The 17,801-nt window shown below is 46.4% G+C and overlaps 1 protein-coding gene across 4 annotated transcripts in view; it reads left to right on the forward strand.

The window, feature by feature from the left end:
- Positions 1–17,801, forward strand: part of ZNF638 (zinc finger protein 638) — a 570,425-nt gene that overhangs the window by 520,848 nt on the left and 31,776 nt on the right. For all 4 annotated transcript variants that reach the window (XM_033953374.1, XM_033953362.1, XM_033953382.1 and 1 more), the window contains one exon: positions 12,383–13,331. In XM_033953374.1, the coding sequence (XP_033809265.1) occupies positions 12,383–13,331 (949 nt within the window). The remainder of the gene's footprint in view (positions 1–12,382; positions 13,332–17,801) is intronic.

The raw sequence follows: 17,801 nt of genomic DNA on the forward strand, positions 1-17,801 counted from the left end.
GATTTCCCCTATCTTCCTCTTCCATACCAGTGTGTCTCTTCTTTTCAATCCCATCTAGCTTTTTTCCCTCTTTCTTCCCCCCCCCCTGCTTCTAGCATCTGGCTCACCTGCCTGTCCTTCCCTTTCTTTCCTGCTGTGGGTTTTTCTTTCCGTCTTCATCCCCTTGGCCCAGAATCCTTTTCCCTTTCACTCCCTCCTTCCAGTTTGAGCCGGGAACACGAGCGATCGCACGGTCCCCGCAGCCACCACCCGCCTGCCCAATCGATCCTACTGTTTAGCCAGCTCTCTCCCTTCTCCTCACCTTAGTTTGTAGGTTTTGTTTTTCGGCGACCTGCACGCTTTCCCAAAAAGCCACGCATGCGCGGCTGCTCAGTGTTCAATCTTCTGCTCTGCTGCAACTTCCTGTTTCCGGTTGCGTCAGAGCAGAAGATCGAAACTGAGCAGCAGCAGGTGCGCAGCTCTCTGATAGCGTGCGGGTCGCCGAAAAAGAAAACCTACAAACTAAGGTGAGGAGAAGGGAGAGAGCTGGCTAAACACTAGGATCGATTGGGCAGGCGGATGTGGGCTGCAGGGACCGCGCGATCCTTCATGCCTCACTGCGGGGACAAGACCATTCACCGCCCCATGGGGCGGTGAATGGCCTTGTCCCCGTCGCCGCAGCGACTGCTAGTTTTCGTTCCCTGTTTCGGCGGGTCACCCGCGGCTAAACGCGGTGGCCGCGGGTAAACCGCCACCGTGTCATTCTCTACTTCCAATCAGAGCAAAACTCACCTTCCCCCCACCCCCCTCCAAAAAAAAAAGGAGATCATGGGGTGGGGGAAAAGAGTAAGAGTAAAACTTATATGGATCAGCAGGTTCAACTTTATAAAACCCACTGAACCGTTGAGATTCCCGCAGGATTAAATAAAGGGAGTGGCTGACAGTTTCACACCATAGCATCTCCTCCTCAATTACCTTCCCCATTTATCTTCCATTTGACCCCTCTACATACAAAATAATAAAAAGGAGGAAGTGTGTGAACAGAATTACTGTATTTTTCGCTCTGTAAGACGCACTTTTTTTCCACCCAAAAGTGGGTGGAAATAAGGGTGCGTCTTATGGAACAAATACCTTCCCCCCCGTACCCCCCATACATTTTTTAAAATCCTGCCATCCAGCGCTGTGTGGCAGGAGCTTTCAGCAATCCTGCCCTTTCCTCCACTGACTCCCGAGTTGAACAACGAGGTCAGAGCGGAGCGGGGGGGGGGGGGGGCTCTTATGTTTACTAACTCAAGTCTTCCTCTCTCTATAAGACATTCCCTCTTCAAACACACAGCCACATTTCCCGTCTCCCAGCTAAAAAGTGCTGCTAAAGTTTACTTTTTTTCTTTAAATACTTTATATGCCGCTTAGCTAAAGTACAAGATCAAAGTGGTTGCCCCAAATAATCCCTAAATCAGATTGAAAAGGATTCCACCAAGATAGACAAGATCACATGCAACCACACAGAATTATGAAGATGCATCACAGGACAGGCTCGAGGGAACTGCATGTATTTCTGTAGGGGGTGGGGTAGCAGCCCCCTCCTGATCCAGACCACAGGAGCCAACTTTCCCAAAACCCTAAACCCTAATGGAAATGACCTTTGCCCGGGCTCAAGCAGCCACAAAGCCCACCCCTCTGCCCCGGTAAGCTGATCGGTGCACTTACTGCCTGGGCAGCTGCAGTGCCAGCGCACACCTCCTCTGGAAGACCCTGTCCACGAAGATGCCGTTCTTGCCCAGGCAGCGCAGGTAGAAGTGCAGCTCCTAGAAGCTGAGCTGCAGGTGCCGGTGTGAGATGAAGCTCAAATAGCTCATGTTCACGTCCACCGAGCCCTGGCTCGAATTGCGGCCTGATCACCACCAGCTGCCGCATCAGGGCTCGTTAGTGTTGGCGCTCTTCCCTTACCGACGGCGGCACAGGTCTTTCTAAAAGTCAAAGGTCCCGCCGCCGGAATTTTCATTGGCTTAGCTAGGGCGCAATGGACCAATCGCAAACGATCTCAGAGTTCTAAGGTCGTTTGTGATTGGCCTGTTGTGAGGCAGCTGAATCAATGAAAAAAAAAAGCCCCTCAGCTATAGGAGTTCTGGAACCGGCCAGAGTAGCCCAAAAAATTGCAGAGATTTGTGAGCTTCTGTAATGAGAAATGCTGTAGTCTGTCGACTAGATTTTGTAAAGGTAATTGTTGTTTCACTGTTTAACAAGTGCCGCTCCAGACTCTGTCTGAAATTCACAGCCGGGCGCTCACTTAAATTAGCAGGGCGGAGCGCCTGGCTGAAAGTCGCTTGGGAGAACACTGAGGTGCTACCATTTGACCTTGCTTCCTTTCCCAGAGTGTTCACAAAATGCCTGGGATTCGAAGTCAATTATCAGAAGTCTCAGCTCCAACCAACTCAAATATTGGAGTTTATAGGAACCATACTCGACACCAATCTTTTATGAGCTTACTTGCCACAGCAGACACAAAACACCTTGTTTCAACTTTGCAATCATGTGTCTACTGTTAAAAAAATTTCAGGAAGACAAATGATGCATCTCCTGGGCCACATTTCATCAACAGTTCATGTGACCCCCTTTGCTCAGCTCCATCTCTGACTATCTCAATGGAATCTAGAGTCTCAGTGGTTTCAAGCCATGGATCCTGTATCCAATCGGATCAGGGTTGCATCACCTCTTCGTCAGTCTCTACAATGGTGGTTGTGACCAGTAAATCTATCCAGAGGTTTGCTGTTCCACTTCAAGTATTCTCGACGGATGCGTCCTTGTGTGTATGGGGAGCTCACCTAGACAGTCTGCGGACTCAGGGAGTGTGGTCTACTTGAGAGAAAGCATTCCACATCAACCTGTTAATCTTTGGGCAAATTGTAATGCTCTAAGAATGTTTCAGGATTGTCTTCTCAACCAGGTCCCATTTGTCAGAAAGACAATGAAGTGGCAATGTACTATATCAACAAACAAGGGGGAACGGACTCTCTTCTATGTCAGGAAGCCCTTCATATTTGGAACTATTCAGTTTTTCGAAATATCTTCTTCAAGGGGATATTTGTGCAGGGGAAGTAGAATGGTCTGGGAACCGACAAGAGGGTTGCTATTTTAGATTTCGTCCTTAGTGGAATGCAAGACATAGTACAAGAGTTAACTGTGTTGGGTCCGCTGGGAAAGTGATCAAATTTGTGCTGATACTGGGAATAACATCGTAAAAGAAATCTACTGTAGGGGCATTTAATTTTCAAAAGAGAGACTAAGATAAAATGAGGAAAGTGGTTAAAAAGAAGCTAAAACAAGCAGTTGCAAAGGTTAGGACAGTAAACCAGGCGTAGATGTTATTTAAAAATACCATCATGGAAGCCCATATCAGATGTATTCCATGTATCAGCAAAGGTGGAAATAAGAGGAAATGTGAGCTGGCGTGGTTAAAAGGTGAAGTGAATTAGGCTATTAGAGCAAAAAATCCATCCTTTAAAGAATGGAAAAAGGATCCAAATGAAGAAAATAAGAAACACAAGCACTGGCATGTTAGATGCAAAGTATTATAAAAACAGCTAAGAAAAAATATGAAGAGAAACTTGCAAAAGAGGCAAAAACTCATAATTTTTTTTAGGTACATCAGAAGCAGAAAACCTGTGAGGGAATCTGTGGGACCGTTGGATGATCAAGGGGCGCTCAGGGAGGATAGGGCCATAGCGGAAAGACTGAATGAATTCTTTGCTTCGGTCTTTAGGGAAGAAGATGTAAGAGATCTACCTGAACTGGAAATGGTTTTCAAGGGCGATGATGCGGAGGAACTGAAAGAAATCTTAATAAATCTGGAAGATGTACTGAGCCAAATCAACAAGTTAAAAAGTGATACATCGCCTGGACTGGATGATATACATCCCAGGGTACTAAAAGAACTCAAACATGAAATTACTGACTTGCTGTGTTAGTGAGCTATAACCTGTTGTTAAAATCATCTGTAGTACCTGGAGGGTGGCCAATGTTACGCCAATTTTTAAAAAGGACTCCAGGGGAGATCCGGGAAATTACAGATTAGTAAGCCTCACGTCAGTGCAGGTCAAAATGGTAGAAACAATTATAAAAATTAAAATTGTTGAACACGTAGACTAAAGAATGACACGGTGGCGGTTACCCGCGGCTAGCCGCGTTTAGCCGCGGGTAACCCGCCAAAACAGTGACCAAAACAAAATGGTCACCGCAAGTTCGGGGACAAGGCCATTCACCGCCCCGTGGAGCGGTGAATGGTAGCATGGGGTGGTGAACAATCTTGAACGCGCGGTGACCGAGCGTTCGAACCGGCAGCCCACTCTCTCCCGCCAGCCGTCCATGTATCTCCCTCACCTTTTCTTCTTAAAATGGCGATTTCTATAAGGCTACGAGCTGTATTACAGCCGGAGCCTTGAAGTCGTGTTGCGTTGCCTGCTGGTAAAAGTCTCCTCTGACGCAACTTCCTGTTTCCGCTTGCATCGGAGGAGACTTCTAGAAGGCAACCCGACGCGACTTCAAGGCTCCGGCTGTAATACAGCTCGTAGCCTTATAGAAATCGCCATTTTAAGAAGAAAAGGTAAGAGAAAAGGAGGGAAATGCACGGCTGGCTGGTGGGAGGGAGCTGCTGGACCGCGTGAAGGGTGCTGGGGGTGGGGGGATGGAGAGGAGAAGACGCTGAAGACGGGGCAGGGGTGGTGAAAGAAGCAGCGGGGCGGTGAAGGGGACGGCAGAGAAGGGGACGGAGCGGTGAAAGGGACAGCGGGGACGGGGCGGTGGTCCAGGGAGGGGGTTGTGACAGGGACAGAATTTTTCCCTGTGTCATTCTCTAGACCAGGGGTCTGCAACCTTTAAGACATAAAGAGCCACTTGGACCTGTTTTCGAAAAGAAAAAAAAACTTGGAGCCGCAAAACCATTATAAAACAAATCTAACACTGCTTATATTGTTTCTTATCTTAATGCTATATACAGGATCACTAAATTGAAAATAAAATCATTTTTCCTACCTTTGCTGTTTGGTGATTTCATGAGTCTCTGGTTGCACTTTCTTCTTCTGACTGTGCATCCAATCTTTCTTCCTTTCTTTCAGCCTCCTGTATGTTTCCTCTCCTCCAGACCTCATTCTCTCCCCCAACTTTTTCTTTCTGTCTCCCTGTTCCCCCTTCTTTCTGTCTCTGTCTGCCCCCTTTCTTTCTTTCTCAGTGCCCTCCCCCAAGCCACTTGGTTTGCTGCCACCGCCATCGGGGAATAGCCCCCAAGCCACCGCCGTCCCAAGCTTTCCCTGCAGAAGCGTCGCGCTGACCAGCATTCCGCTCCCTGACGTCAATTCTGACGTAGGAGAGGACGTTCCGGGCCAACAAGGCATTTCTCTATATTCCATCCTGCCTGAGCCCCATCTCTCCTTGATCCAGCATTTCCCTTCTGTGTTTGTCAGAATTACCATTCCACCTATTTTCCAGCATCACCCTTCTTTGTGTCCATCTCACTATATCCCTATCTCACCACTTTTTCAGAATCTTCATTTGTCTCTGTCCTTGTCTTTACCCCATGTTCACCATTTGCCCTTTCAATGTCTTTATCCCCACCCCCACTTTTTCAGCATTACTTCTATGTCTCTATTTCACCTCCTCTTCATGTCCCCTCTGTATTTCTATCCTTATTCAGTAGGTCCTGCTTACCCTTTCTCTTCTTTGTGTCACTATCTCCATTTTCAGCTTTCCCCCCCTTTTCCTTTGTTACTGCACCCTTTAGCTAGAATCTTTCCACCCTCCCTCCACTCCGGCCCAGCCCAGTATGAAATATTTCCTTTTGTTTCCCTCCCCTCTCTCTTTCTCTCTCTCTTCTCCTCCCTCACCCACGAGTCCTGCATCTGGCCCTCTCCCTTCTACCTGCACCTGGCAACACCCCCCTGCTCCGTGGCTCTCTTCAGCAACTCGTCAGCAGCGGTGATCAAGACAAGCTTCCGACATCGAGGCCTTCCCTCTACGAGTCTTGCCTTTGTGGAAAAAGAAGTTGAAACAAGCGGGACTCGCAGAGGGTAGGCCCCGACGTCAGAAGCTTGTGTCGATCGCTGCTGCTGAGTTGGGCACCCCTGACTTAGAGCCATAGCGCACGAGAGAGACTCCCACGGGGATGAAAATAGCCTACCTAAATTCTGGCGATGCAGGCATGCAGCTTACAAGTCCGGCGTCGCGGCGGGAAATAGCCATGCTGAGCAGTGAGCTCAGCACGTACACATATGAAAGCCTTGCTTGCTGATTGGTCCGGCGGCACGGCGGGGCGGGGCCGCCGGACCAATCAGCAAGCAAGGCTTTCATCTGTGTACGTGCTGAGCTCACTGCTCAGCATGGCTATTTCCCGCCGCGACGCCGGACTTGTAAGCTGCATGCCTGTGACACACTACCGGAGCCGCGGCAAAGGTGGAAAAGAGCCGCATGCGGCTCTGGAGCCGCGGGTTGCCGACCCCCGCTCTAGACAAACATGATTTAATGAGATGGAGTCAGCATGGGTTCAACTGAGGGAGATCTTGCCTCACAAATTTGCTTGACTTCTTTGAAGGTGTGAATAAATATGTGGATAAAGGTGAGCCGGTTTATATACGAGGGCTGTTTAAAAAGTATCAGTCCTTTATGCATAAAAAATACTCTTATTCAGATACAGCAATTTTATACTAATCTCCTTCAAAATAGTCCCTTTGGGCTGCCACATACTTCTTCCAACGGTTCTGCCACTGTTGGAAGCAGCGCTGGAATGCCTCTTTTGAGATTGCTCTCAACTGGTCCATCGCATTCTGCATGATGTCTTCTCTTGGCTGAAATCTGGTCCCTTTCAGGGCATTTTCAGCTTGGGGAAAAGCCAAAAGTCACACAGAGCCATGTCAGGAAAGTAGGGAGCCTGAGGAATCACAGGTGTGTTGTGTTTGGCCAGGAAACTTCATATCAAATGTGAAGAATGGGCAAGTGCATTATCGTGTTGGAGCTGCCAATTGCCCGCTGCCCACAGGTCAAGCCGTTTGTGTCACAGCGTTACGAAGGCGATGCAGAACCTCTTGGTAATACCCCTTGGTGATTCAATGATCCTGTATCACCAGGGTCCTCACTTGGTCAATGACGATCTCATTTCTGGATGTTGAGGGCCTACCAGAACGTGCTTCACGCTCCACTAATGTGCGGCCATCTCTGAAGCGGTTGTACCACTCCTTTATCTGTGTGGTGCCCATTGCTTCATCCCCAATCTTATGGATCGTTTCCACATGGGAATTGCCAAGCTTTACACAAAATTTAATGCAGTAGTGTTCAACTTTCCGTCATTTTGTTAAAAATGAAAATCGGACAGCGCTCACATACACTTCCTCACTCATCGGCAGTCTGCCGGCAACTGACAGCTTCTGTAGGTGGGAAAAAATTCAAGCATGCGCATTAGGGTCGCCTCCATATGTGCACCAAACCACGCCTTCCTAGCTATATGTTTATGGAAGAAAATTAAGATCTAATACTTTTTGAACAGCCCTCGTAGTGTATCAGATAAACGTTCCTCACGAGAGACTCCTGAGAAAATTAAAGTTTCATGGGATAGGTGGCAAAGTTCAGTTGTGGATTAGGAACTGGTTATCGTATAGAAAACAAAGGGTAGGGTTAAGTGGTCATTTTTATCAATGGAGGAGAGTAAACAGTGGCGTGCCGCAGGGGTCTGTACTGGGATCGGTGCTATATAACTTATTTATAAATAATTTGGAAATTGGAACGAGGAGGGAGGTGATTAAATTTGCAGATGATACTAAACTGTTCAAAGTTGTTAAAACGCATGCGAATTGTGAAAAATTGCAGGCAGACCGTAGGAAATTGTAAGACTGGGCATCTAAGTGGCAGATGAAATTTAATGTGGACAAATGCAAAGTGATGCACATTGGGAAGTATAACTCAAATCACAGTTACCGGATGCTAGGGTCCACCTTGGGGGTTAACGCCCAAGAAAAGGATCTGGTTGTCATCATAGACAATACGATGAAACCTTCTGCTCAATGTGCAGCGGTGGCCAAAAAAGCAAACAGGGTGCTAGGAATTATTAAAAAAGGGATGGTTAACAAGACTAAGAATGTTGTAATACCCCTGTATCGCTCCATGGTGCAACTTCATCTGGAGTATTGTGTTCAATTCTAGTCGTCTTATTGCAAGAAAGATATAGTGGCGCTAGAAAAATTTCAAAGAAGAGTGACCAAGATGGTAAAGGGGATGGAACTCCTCTCGTATGAGGAAAGCCTAAAAAGGTTAGGGCTCTTCAGCTTGGAAGAGAGACAGCTGAGGGGAGATATAATTGAAGTCTATAATAAAATCCTGAGTGGAGTAGAACAAGTGGATTGATTTTTCACTTAGTCAAAAATTACAAAGACTGGGGGACACTCGAAGTTACAGGGAAATACTTTTAAAACCAATAGGAGGAAATTTTTTTCACTCAGAGAATAGTTAGGCTGTGGAATGCATTGCCAGAGGTTGTGGTAAGAGCGAATAGCGTAGCTGGTTTTAAGAAAGATTTGGATAAGTTTTTGGAGGAAAAGTCCATAGTCTGTTATTGAAGGGAGAGAATGCATTAGCTGACAATTCTGCAGGTTTCTTCAGCCAAACAAGTGGACTCTCAATTCTAAGGTCTTGCACCACATCATCTAAATTTGGGGGACTCCTCAGGCCTCAGGTAGACCTGTTTGCATCTCCCCTCAATCACAAGTTACCTCAATTCTGCTCCAGACAGTTCTCGCCTCATTTCTTGGAAGCAGATGCATTTCTTCTGTATTGGTCACACAAGTTCCAATAGGCATTTCTAGCAATCCCGCTTGTTCTAAAGAAATTATTCAAACTCTAGTGAGACCAGCCACCATGATTGTCATAGCTCCTTAGTGGCCCAGACAACCTTGGTTCTCTCCCTTCTACTTCAACTGAGTGTCAAGGATCCAATTCTATTGAATATCTTTCCATCTCTGCTTACTCAGTCAAGGTTCTCTTTTGTATCCCAACCTGCAGTCCTAAACCTAACAGCTTGGTACCTCTGAACTTGAGCTCAGAAGATTTTAATCTCTACCCCAGTTCAAGCCATTATAGCTGCTTCCAGAAACCATCTACTCAGCAATGCTATTGATTCAAGTGGACATGTTTTACCTCGTGGTGTAATCTCCATAACTTGTATCCTACTAAATTCTCTATTCCAGGGGTGCTCACACTTTTTTGGCTTGCAAGCTACTTTTAAAATGACCAAGTCAAAATGATCTACCAACAATAAAATTTTAAAAAACACAAAACACACTGTACACAGAGAAAATGTTAATTATCATTTGTATTCAGGGGTTTTATCAGAGGTCAAAGTAGATGACTTTAAAATATGCAATGTCACCTCAGTAACAACTATACAAAAATAGACAAATATGCCCCCTCCCCTTTTACTAACCGCGATAGCGGTTTTAGCTCAGGAAGCTGCGCTGCTCTCGATGCTCTTAGGCTCCCTGCGCTAAAAACCACTATTGCAGTTAAGTAAAAGGGGGCCATAGTGCAAAATATAGACAGCAGATATAAATTCTCAAAACGGACACATTTTGATCACTAAATTGAAAATATAATTTTTTCCTACCTTTTTGTCTGGTGATTTCTTGAGTCTCTGGTTGCACTTTCTTCTTCTGTAAAGCCAATATTTCTTTCTTTCTCCCCCTGCCCCCCTCTTTATTTCTGCCTTTCTTTCTCTCTTCCCCGTCCCCCCTCTCAAGCCATCGTGCCGATTTCTCTACTTCCCTGATTCTTTCCCTACTCCCAAGCCACCAACACAATTTCTCCCTTCTACTTCCCTGAGCCAGGCCTAGCACGTACAAGCACCAGCCCCACAAGACTTCACTTCTGATGTCAATTCTAATGTTGGGGAGGAAGTTCCAGGCAGCGATTGGTTGACCCAGAACCTCCTCTCCGACATCAGAATTGACGTCAGAGGTGAAGTTTTGTAAGTCCGGCACTTGTATACGCCAGGCCTAGCTTGAGGAAGCAGCAGAGAGAAAAAGATCGCAAAGGCAATGTGATTGACTCACGTTGCCTTTGCGATTTACTGGTCGATCACGATCAACCATTTGGGCACCCCTGCTCTATTCCTTCGGTGTTGGACTACCTTCTGCATCTTTCCAATTCTGGGCCTAAAACCATTCCTGTCAGAGTTCACCTCAATGCTATTATTGCATACCATGCCCCTATCGATAAAAAAACCTCTAGCTACTCATTTGCTAATTTTGAGGTTTAAGAAAGGACTCTTAAACTCAAAACCTCAAACTGCCTCTAGTTGTTTGGGATCTGAATGTAGTTCTTCTCACCATTCTGTTGAAGCCTCCATTTTAACCTCTTGCAACTACTGTACTCATCTTAACTATCTTACTTGGAAAGTAGTCGTCTTGATCTGTGTCACCTCAGCTCAACTAGTGAGTAAACTTCAAGGGCTGGTTTGTGACTCACCTTATACAGTGACTCACTACAAGGTTGTCCACAGAACTCATCTGTAGTCACAGAATTTCACCTTAATCCATTGTGCTACCTGTTTTCTTTCCAAAGCCTCATCATTCTGGGGAAATAGCTCTTCACACCTTGGACTGTAAACATGCTTTGGCTTATTATTTACAAAGGTCTAAACCACACATATCTTCACCTCATATGTTCATCTCTTTCAACCCTAACAGATTAGAAGTGCCTGTAACCAAACAAACTATTTCCACGTGGTTAGCGGCCTGTATTTCCTTTTCGTATTCTGGGCTGCTGCCTGAGGGATGTGTTACAACATACAGAGTCTGAGTTATGGCAACATCAGTGGCCTTTTTGCGTTCCAGTCCCATTGAGGATATTTTTGAAACAACTACTTGGTCTTCATTTCACACATTTACATCTCACTACTGTCTGGAAACCTATTCCAGATGAGATGGTCTGTTCAGCCAAGCAATGCTACAGAATTTTTCTTGAAGGCCAACTCTCCATCCCTTTTCAGTTAAGCTAGGGAGTCCCACATGTGAGAATATACTGCCTACTTGTTCTAGGATAAAGCACAATTACTTTCCATAACAGGTGTTTTATAGGGACAGCAGGCAGATATTTTCTCACATACTTCCCTCCTACCCTGGTTGGATTCTTAGCTTGCTTACGGAACTGAGGAACCGCAAGCTTATGTAAAGCGGGAAGGCGCTCGCATGTTTATTGTTTAGTGAGAACTTCTATACCGCTACTTATGATTGGTGAGTCAGTTCAGAGCATTCTACATGAGCCTTTGCAAAGGCGCTACAATACATGAGCTTCTGTAGAGATATTACCACACACAGTTGCATAGAGCTTAGGTGAGGTGTTACAATGCATGGGCTCTATACTGAAATACACGGAGCTCTGTGGTGGTGTTGCAATACAGAGTTATTAATCATCCTATTTATATACATATGTTTATATATGTGGGCAGTCTTGAAGCTTCATTAAAGCTTAAAGCGATAGTACACTTTAGCACTGTCTGTACTGGGCTCCGTGGATGATGTGAGAATATCTGCCTGATGTCCCTGGTTAACATCTGTTACAATAACTGTGCTTTATCCAGCACCCGTGGGAATTGGTAGATGCTTTCTCAAACACCCCTCCCCCCCCACACACACTCTTGAAATGGGTCCAGCATCTATCCATCTCCCTTCCCCTTCACCCTGCTCAACCCTCCTCCTACACACTTCTGGTGCACCACTTCCCCCCCTCCCATCTCCATGTAGTTCTGGCCTCCTGGACCCCCACTCACCCAAATTGGCAGTGGTCCTGACCAGCCAACCCCTTTCCCTCCTTCCCTTTATCTGAAGCAGCAATGGTAGCCAGATTAGCAGAGGCAGCACTGGAAACAGACTGCTTGTGGCTATCCCTATCAGGGCATTTCCTCTGCCAGATTGGAAGTGACGCGGCAGAGGAAAGGCCTTGCCGGGGCTGGCTGTGAGCAGCCTGTTTTCAGCGCTGCCTTTGCTAACCTGGCTGCTGCTGCTGCTTCAGATAAGGGAGGGAAGGAAGAAGGGGAAGGGAGTTGGGTCAGGACTGCTGCTTCAGTTGAAGGGGGGGGGGTTTTGACAGGTTTAACCATTGCTGCTTCGGATTAGAGAGGGAGGGGTAGTTGGTGAGTGAGGTCTGCTGCTGCTTTAAGGGAGGGAGCAAAGGTGGGGTTGTGGGTGAGGACTGCTGCTTCTGCTTTGGGAGTTGTAGGGGGTTGTTCAGTCAGGAGTGCTGCTGCTTTGGGAGCTGGAGGGTGGACGACATTTTTTTTGTTGTTGTTTGGGTGAAAGTGCCGGTTGCTTAAGATCTGGATAATTGGGATTCTACTGTATATAAATATGTATTTTTTTTCTTTTTACAGCTAAAGGAAGATGATGAGCTATTTCCATTTGATTTGGGTGAATTTGTTACTGTTGATGAGGTGGTGGAAGAACCCCTGGAAGAAAAAGCAGAGGATACTGCAAAAATAGTATCTCATACCAGGAAAAATGTGCCAAAAAGAGGGAAGCGGAGAGAACCAGTCAAGGAAAACCTACCCTTGGAGCCTAGTTCCAAAAGGAGTAGAGTTAAGGAGACCACCATGGAAACGCCGAAGCAGGAGCTGTCTTTTGTCACTTTGGATGAAATAGGGGATGAGGAAGATGGTGCAGCTGCAGAAGCAGAAGATGCTAGTACACAAGCAGAAACAGATCCACAGGCTTTAAAGACCAAGAATGAAATACTTCCTGAAGAAGGTGTGATTCCAACTGTTAAAGATCCTGGGTCTCTGTTCACTTTAGATGAGATAAGTGATGAAGAAGATGTGATATTTCAGAATACAGCTAAAGATTCTTGTGTTTCAGTAGAGGAGGAACCTGAAGAGCATGATAAAGGACAGCCTCTAGTTACACTAGATGAAGTAGAAGAGTCAACTTTAATTGCTGAATCTTCTAACTTAAAATCTGAGGTCATCCTTAAAGAGAATGTAGAAGAATCAAGTACTGAAATTGTTCCTGAAGAGAATGTTTCATGCCAAACTATCGAAAATCCTGACAGTGAAACTACAATTCACAAAGCATCAGAAGGCACCAGTGAGCAGCCTTTGGTGACTTTAGATGAACTTAATGAAGATGAAGAGGAGTCCATGGCAGATCTCAGCAGGTTTAAATTGGACCTTAATTTTGTCACTGTAGATGAAGTAGGGGAAGAAGAAGAGGATGAAGACACAAAAGTCAGTGAAGAAACAATGCCAGAAGAAAAATCTGTGAAGAAAGCAGAGGTGACAGGAAATGAAATGGAGAAAAAAAATTCAAATAAAAAGCAACCAATAGGTAAGAGATTTAAAGAACCTTGAACTGTATAAATAGGTGGATAATTTGGTACTACAAAATATGAACTATGATGCTATTTTTTTTTTTTTTAATTAAACTAGATGTTATAAGCATTTTATAACTTTTTTTTTCTCTCTCGGTTTAGAAGGGATAGCTATGGCTGAATGACGGCTGGTAGTCAAAAACATAGGTCACACATTAATTGTACTCATCAAGAAGAAAAGTATTTTTGTAGTGATAGCTGGAAGGAGATGAACACAGGATATAAAAACAAGATACAAAATGTGTGTTGTGAATTAAGGCTTTTGCCCCTCCCATCCCCCCTACTACTCCCTTTATTACTCAGATAGATAGATATACAGTGTACAGATATATAGATATACATTCTATATATCTATATATATATGAATGGTTTTAGTTAAAATGTTATAATCTGATGTAATATGTCTAGGGGTCCTGACTATAGATGATTTCTCATACTCACAAGTTGATTGCAGAAGGATGAAATTTACATTCTTTGACTTGCTTCCTCCTCTAGTGGCTATAAGTGCCTCTTTCAGGTTTTCCTTCTGCAAGCTAATTGAGAAGGTGTATTTCTAATTTGCTCTGATAACTCTTATTATTTTTTCAGGTTTTTTTCTTTGAATTTGAGGCTTTTCATTGCTGAAAAGGTCCCTGGGGCAGCTCTGCCTGGGAGAAGACAGAGTCTCTGAAAGAAGTCTGCTGCTGGCAAAGCAACCATTTGGGTTTCTGTCTGGCGAGCATGCATTAAGACTTGTGGATCTCAGGGTCTGTTTCCCTTGAAGCTTGCTCGCATGCTGATTTATCAGATGCTTGGATGCAGGCTTTTTGGGCCCTGATGTCAATCCAGCAGGGCTTAACAGATGCTGGCTGCATGGATCCCTCCTACCCCTTTCCTCCGCATGCAAGAGGTCTGCGGGGATTGAGGCCTCAGTTGGGCTTTATTTAGTCTGGCTGGCAGTCTGAAGATCCCAGGCTGTGGACCTGGTCTAGAGGATTGATGCAGGGTCTTTTCCATTCCCAGTTTCTGTGAGGACTGAAGCAGGCTAGCACCAGCACAGACAGATAGTGAGTACTGTCTATTGTAGTCCAGTGTTCTCCCTAGGGCTTTTTAGCCGGGCGCTCCGCCCTGCTAATTTAGGTGATTGCCCAGCTGTCATCTGATCGCGAATTCTGCTGCTGCCGCCGCTGCTCAACATTTAAAAAAAAAATAAAACCGTCTTGGAGATTTCAGGCCTTAGCCCATAGCGAACTCATACTCCGGGGCTCTAACATGTGTGTGCCGACTTTCCTTCTCTTTCCTCTGAAACCGGAAGTTATATCCAAGAGGGGGGAAGGGGGGAGAAAAGGGAAGCTGGCACACACACGCTAGAGCCCCGGAGCATGAGTTCGCTACGGGCTAAGGCGGGAAACTTACAATTTGCTGCTCTTGCTGTCGGGTCCTGCCTACTTTCTGTTTCTGCGAAGGCAGGACCCGGCAGCACTTCTTTACAACATCGCTCCTTAGTTTTTATCAAGTGGTGCAGTGAGGGGCCATTGGCTGTGGTTACCATAGCCAGCACTTTACTGCCGCAGGCAGTATCAGCAGGAGGACGATGGTGGTGTTATGTAATCAATGAGGCGAGCCCGGCAGTGGCGCTGCAATGCCTGCAGGAGGTGTGCGAGAGTGACCATTGCCCTATAAAGCGGCATTATAACTTTCTCCAATCTACTCGTGATTCCTTTCTTTATCATGCCTAACATTTTATTTGCGAGAGGGAGAACTAGAAGTCCTTGAGCATGCGCAGATGCATGCTCAAGGCAGGCAGAAGTCGGAAGATCTTCTAGGCATCGGCACGATCTGTGCCTGCATGCTGGTGCCAGACGGGGAGGTGTGTGGGGGGGGTAATTTTAAGTTGTTCGGGCGGGGGGGGCCGGTTGGAGCGATGGGGTCTTTGCGAGCGGGGTGAAGCGATGCCGGTTATCGGGTGGGGGGGGGGGGGGGAACCAGTGTTCCCTCTAAGCGGGCGGGTGTTGTGAGCAAACTTTTTTCACCGTGAGCCAAAAATATCGGGCGCCAGCAAGTTATGAGCCAACTCGCCCGATTCTCCTCTCGCCGCCCTGCCATCTGCCGTACGCCTCTTCCGATCGTGCGCTGTGACGAGAAACGTGTGCGCTGCGATGTAATATTTTGTGCGCCAGCGCACGCCAGCGCAGCTTAGCGGGAACACTGGTTCAAATGGTTTTATTTATTTCCCCAAATTTATTTTTGTTATACGCATTGAAAATATTTGATATTGCGTTTAAATCAAAATCTCAATAAACTTGAAACGAGTGCCCGTGAGATTGTGGGAGGGTTAAATACTCAAAACTTAGAAGTTTTTGCTACGCCAGCTTTCTGGTATCTTTACATACAGTGGCGTACCTAGCATATGTAACATCCGGGGCCCATCATTTTTTGGCACCCCCCCCCATCTGTAAGAAAAACATGATTTTTAGTAACAAACCACACGTCACACATGAGTACCTAGGAAAAGGCAGCATCTTACATATTGCAGTGAGCAGTACATCAATACACCCATTGTAAAACTAAACAAGCCAGACCAGCACAGATCAATCCTACACCGTCAATCCTAACAGAAAACCATGTCTTTCGAACACACAGAACACAGAAAACACCTTCGCCTAGTAAGGAATATGTAATCACAAACTAACCCCTCCCTCTTTTACAAAACTGTAGTGTGGATTTTAGCTACGGAGGTAACAGCTCTGATGCTCATAAAATTCTGAGCATCAGAGCTGCTACCACCAAGGCTGGTGCTAAAAACGCTTCACAGTTTTGTAAAAGGGGGGATAAAATAAAAATACATAGACAAAGGTTAAATTGAACCAGCAAGAAGCTGGACTCTGCATACAATGCTTCACAGAAACAGTGACACATGTCTCCTAAAGCAATAAATAAATAGAAATTTTTTTCTACCTTTGTCTTCTGTGGTTTCTCCTTTCCTCATCTTCTTGTAACTCTCTTCCTTCCATTCACTGTCTGCCGTCTCTCTTCCCCTATATGGCATCTTCTCTCCTTCTATGCCCCTTCCAGAAACTGTATGCCTCCCCCTTCCATCTCTCCTTTCACCCCATTGGTCTGGCATCTCTCTCCTCGCCTTCCCTCTCCCACACCTCTCCTCATAGTCTGGTATCTCCCCTTCCCTGATTCTCTGGCATCTCTCTCCTTTCCTTTTCTTCCATCTTTCGTTCCCCCTCCATGCTCTCACATATCCCCCTTCCTTTTCCCTTAGACTGGCATACCTTCCTCCTATGCTCCAAGCCCTGGCATCTCCTTTAATTCCCTCCCTCATCTTCCTTCTCCCTCCAGCTGGGTACCGCAACACTCTTCCCTGCAGCTCTGCACTTCCCCACAATTGCCATGCTTCGGTTCCTCTTCTTCCTTCCTTCCTCCCCCCCCCCCCGCGGGACCCTGCGGCACCATCAACTCTTACTCCCTCTAATGTCGGCCCTGCAGCTCCAGACTTCCTCGCACCTTCTCCCCTCCCCCTTTGGATCGCTATTATTTTAAATGTTATAGCCGCGGAGCTGTATCCATCAGTGGAGATGTCTAACCTCGGCCTGCCCCGGAACTCTTACTGCAACAGTGACTTCCTGTTCCTGCCTAGACGGGCGGCTGCTGCAGTAAGAGTTCCGGGGCAGGCCGAGGTTAGACATCTCCACTGATGGATACAGCTCCGCGGCTATAACATTTAAAATAATAGCGATCCAAAGGGGGAGGGGAGAAGGTGCGAGGAAGTCTGGAGCTGCAGGGCCGACATTAGAGGGAGTAAGAGTTGATGGTGCCGCAGGGTCCCGCGGGGGGGGGGGGGAGGAAGGAAGGAAGAAGAGGAACCGAAGCATGGCAATTGTGGGGAAGTGCAATCCCCCCAATGCGTCCCCTTACCTTACCTCCCCTTACCTTTGCGACGCGTGTGTGCGCTGTGAAGAGAAACTTTGCGCTGCGATGTAATATTTTGTGCGCGCGCGCAGGCCAGCACACCTTAGCGGGAACACTGGTGGGAACGTATCAAAGCGAGTTTCCATTATTTTCAATGGGGAAACTTGCTTTGATAAACGAGCATTTTGGATTATGAGCATGCTCCTGGAATGGATTATGCTCGTAATCCAAGGTACCACTGTATATATATTTACTAGTGTTTAAGCCCGTTACATTAATGGGTGCTAGAACAGATATGGAAAGTTTTAGCACAATGGGACACTGAGGCCATTCTTTCTTTCTTTGCTTCCTGCTCCCCCGTGTCCAGCAGTAGCCCTTCCCTGCTCCTCCGGTCTAGCAGTAGCCCTTCTTCCTTCCTTTTACTCCCCCCCCTGTGCAATAGCAGCATTTCTCTCACACCCCCTTTCCATGGTCTTCCTTCTCCCTCCTTCACTCTGTCTCCCCAAAAGGGTGCTGCAGCAGAATTC

The sequence above is a fragment of the Geotrypetes seraphini genome, chromosome 1 (genome assembly GCF_902459505.1).
Source record: "Geotrypetes seraphini chromosome 1, aGeoSer1.1, whole genome shotgun sequence".
NCBI classification, from domain to species: domain Eukaryota; kingdom Metazoa; phylum Chordata; class Amphibia; order Gymnophiona; family Dermophiidae; genus Geotrypetes; species Geotrypetes seraphini.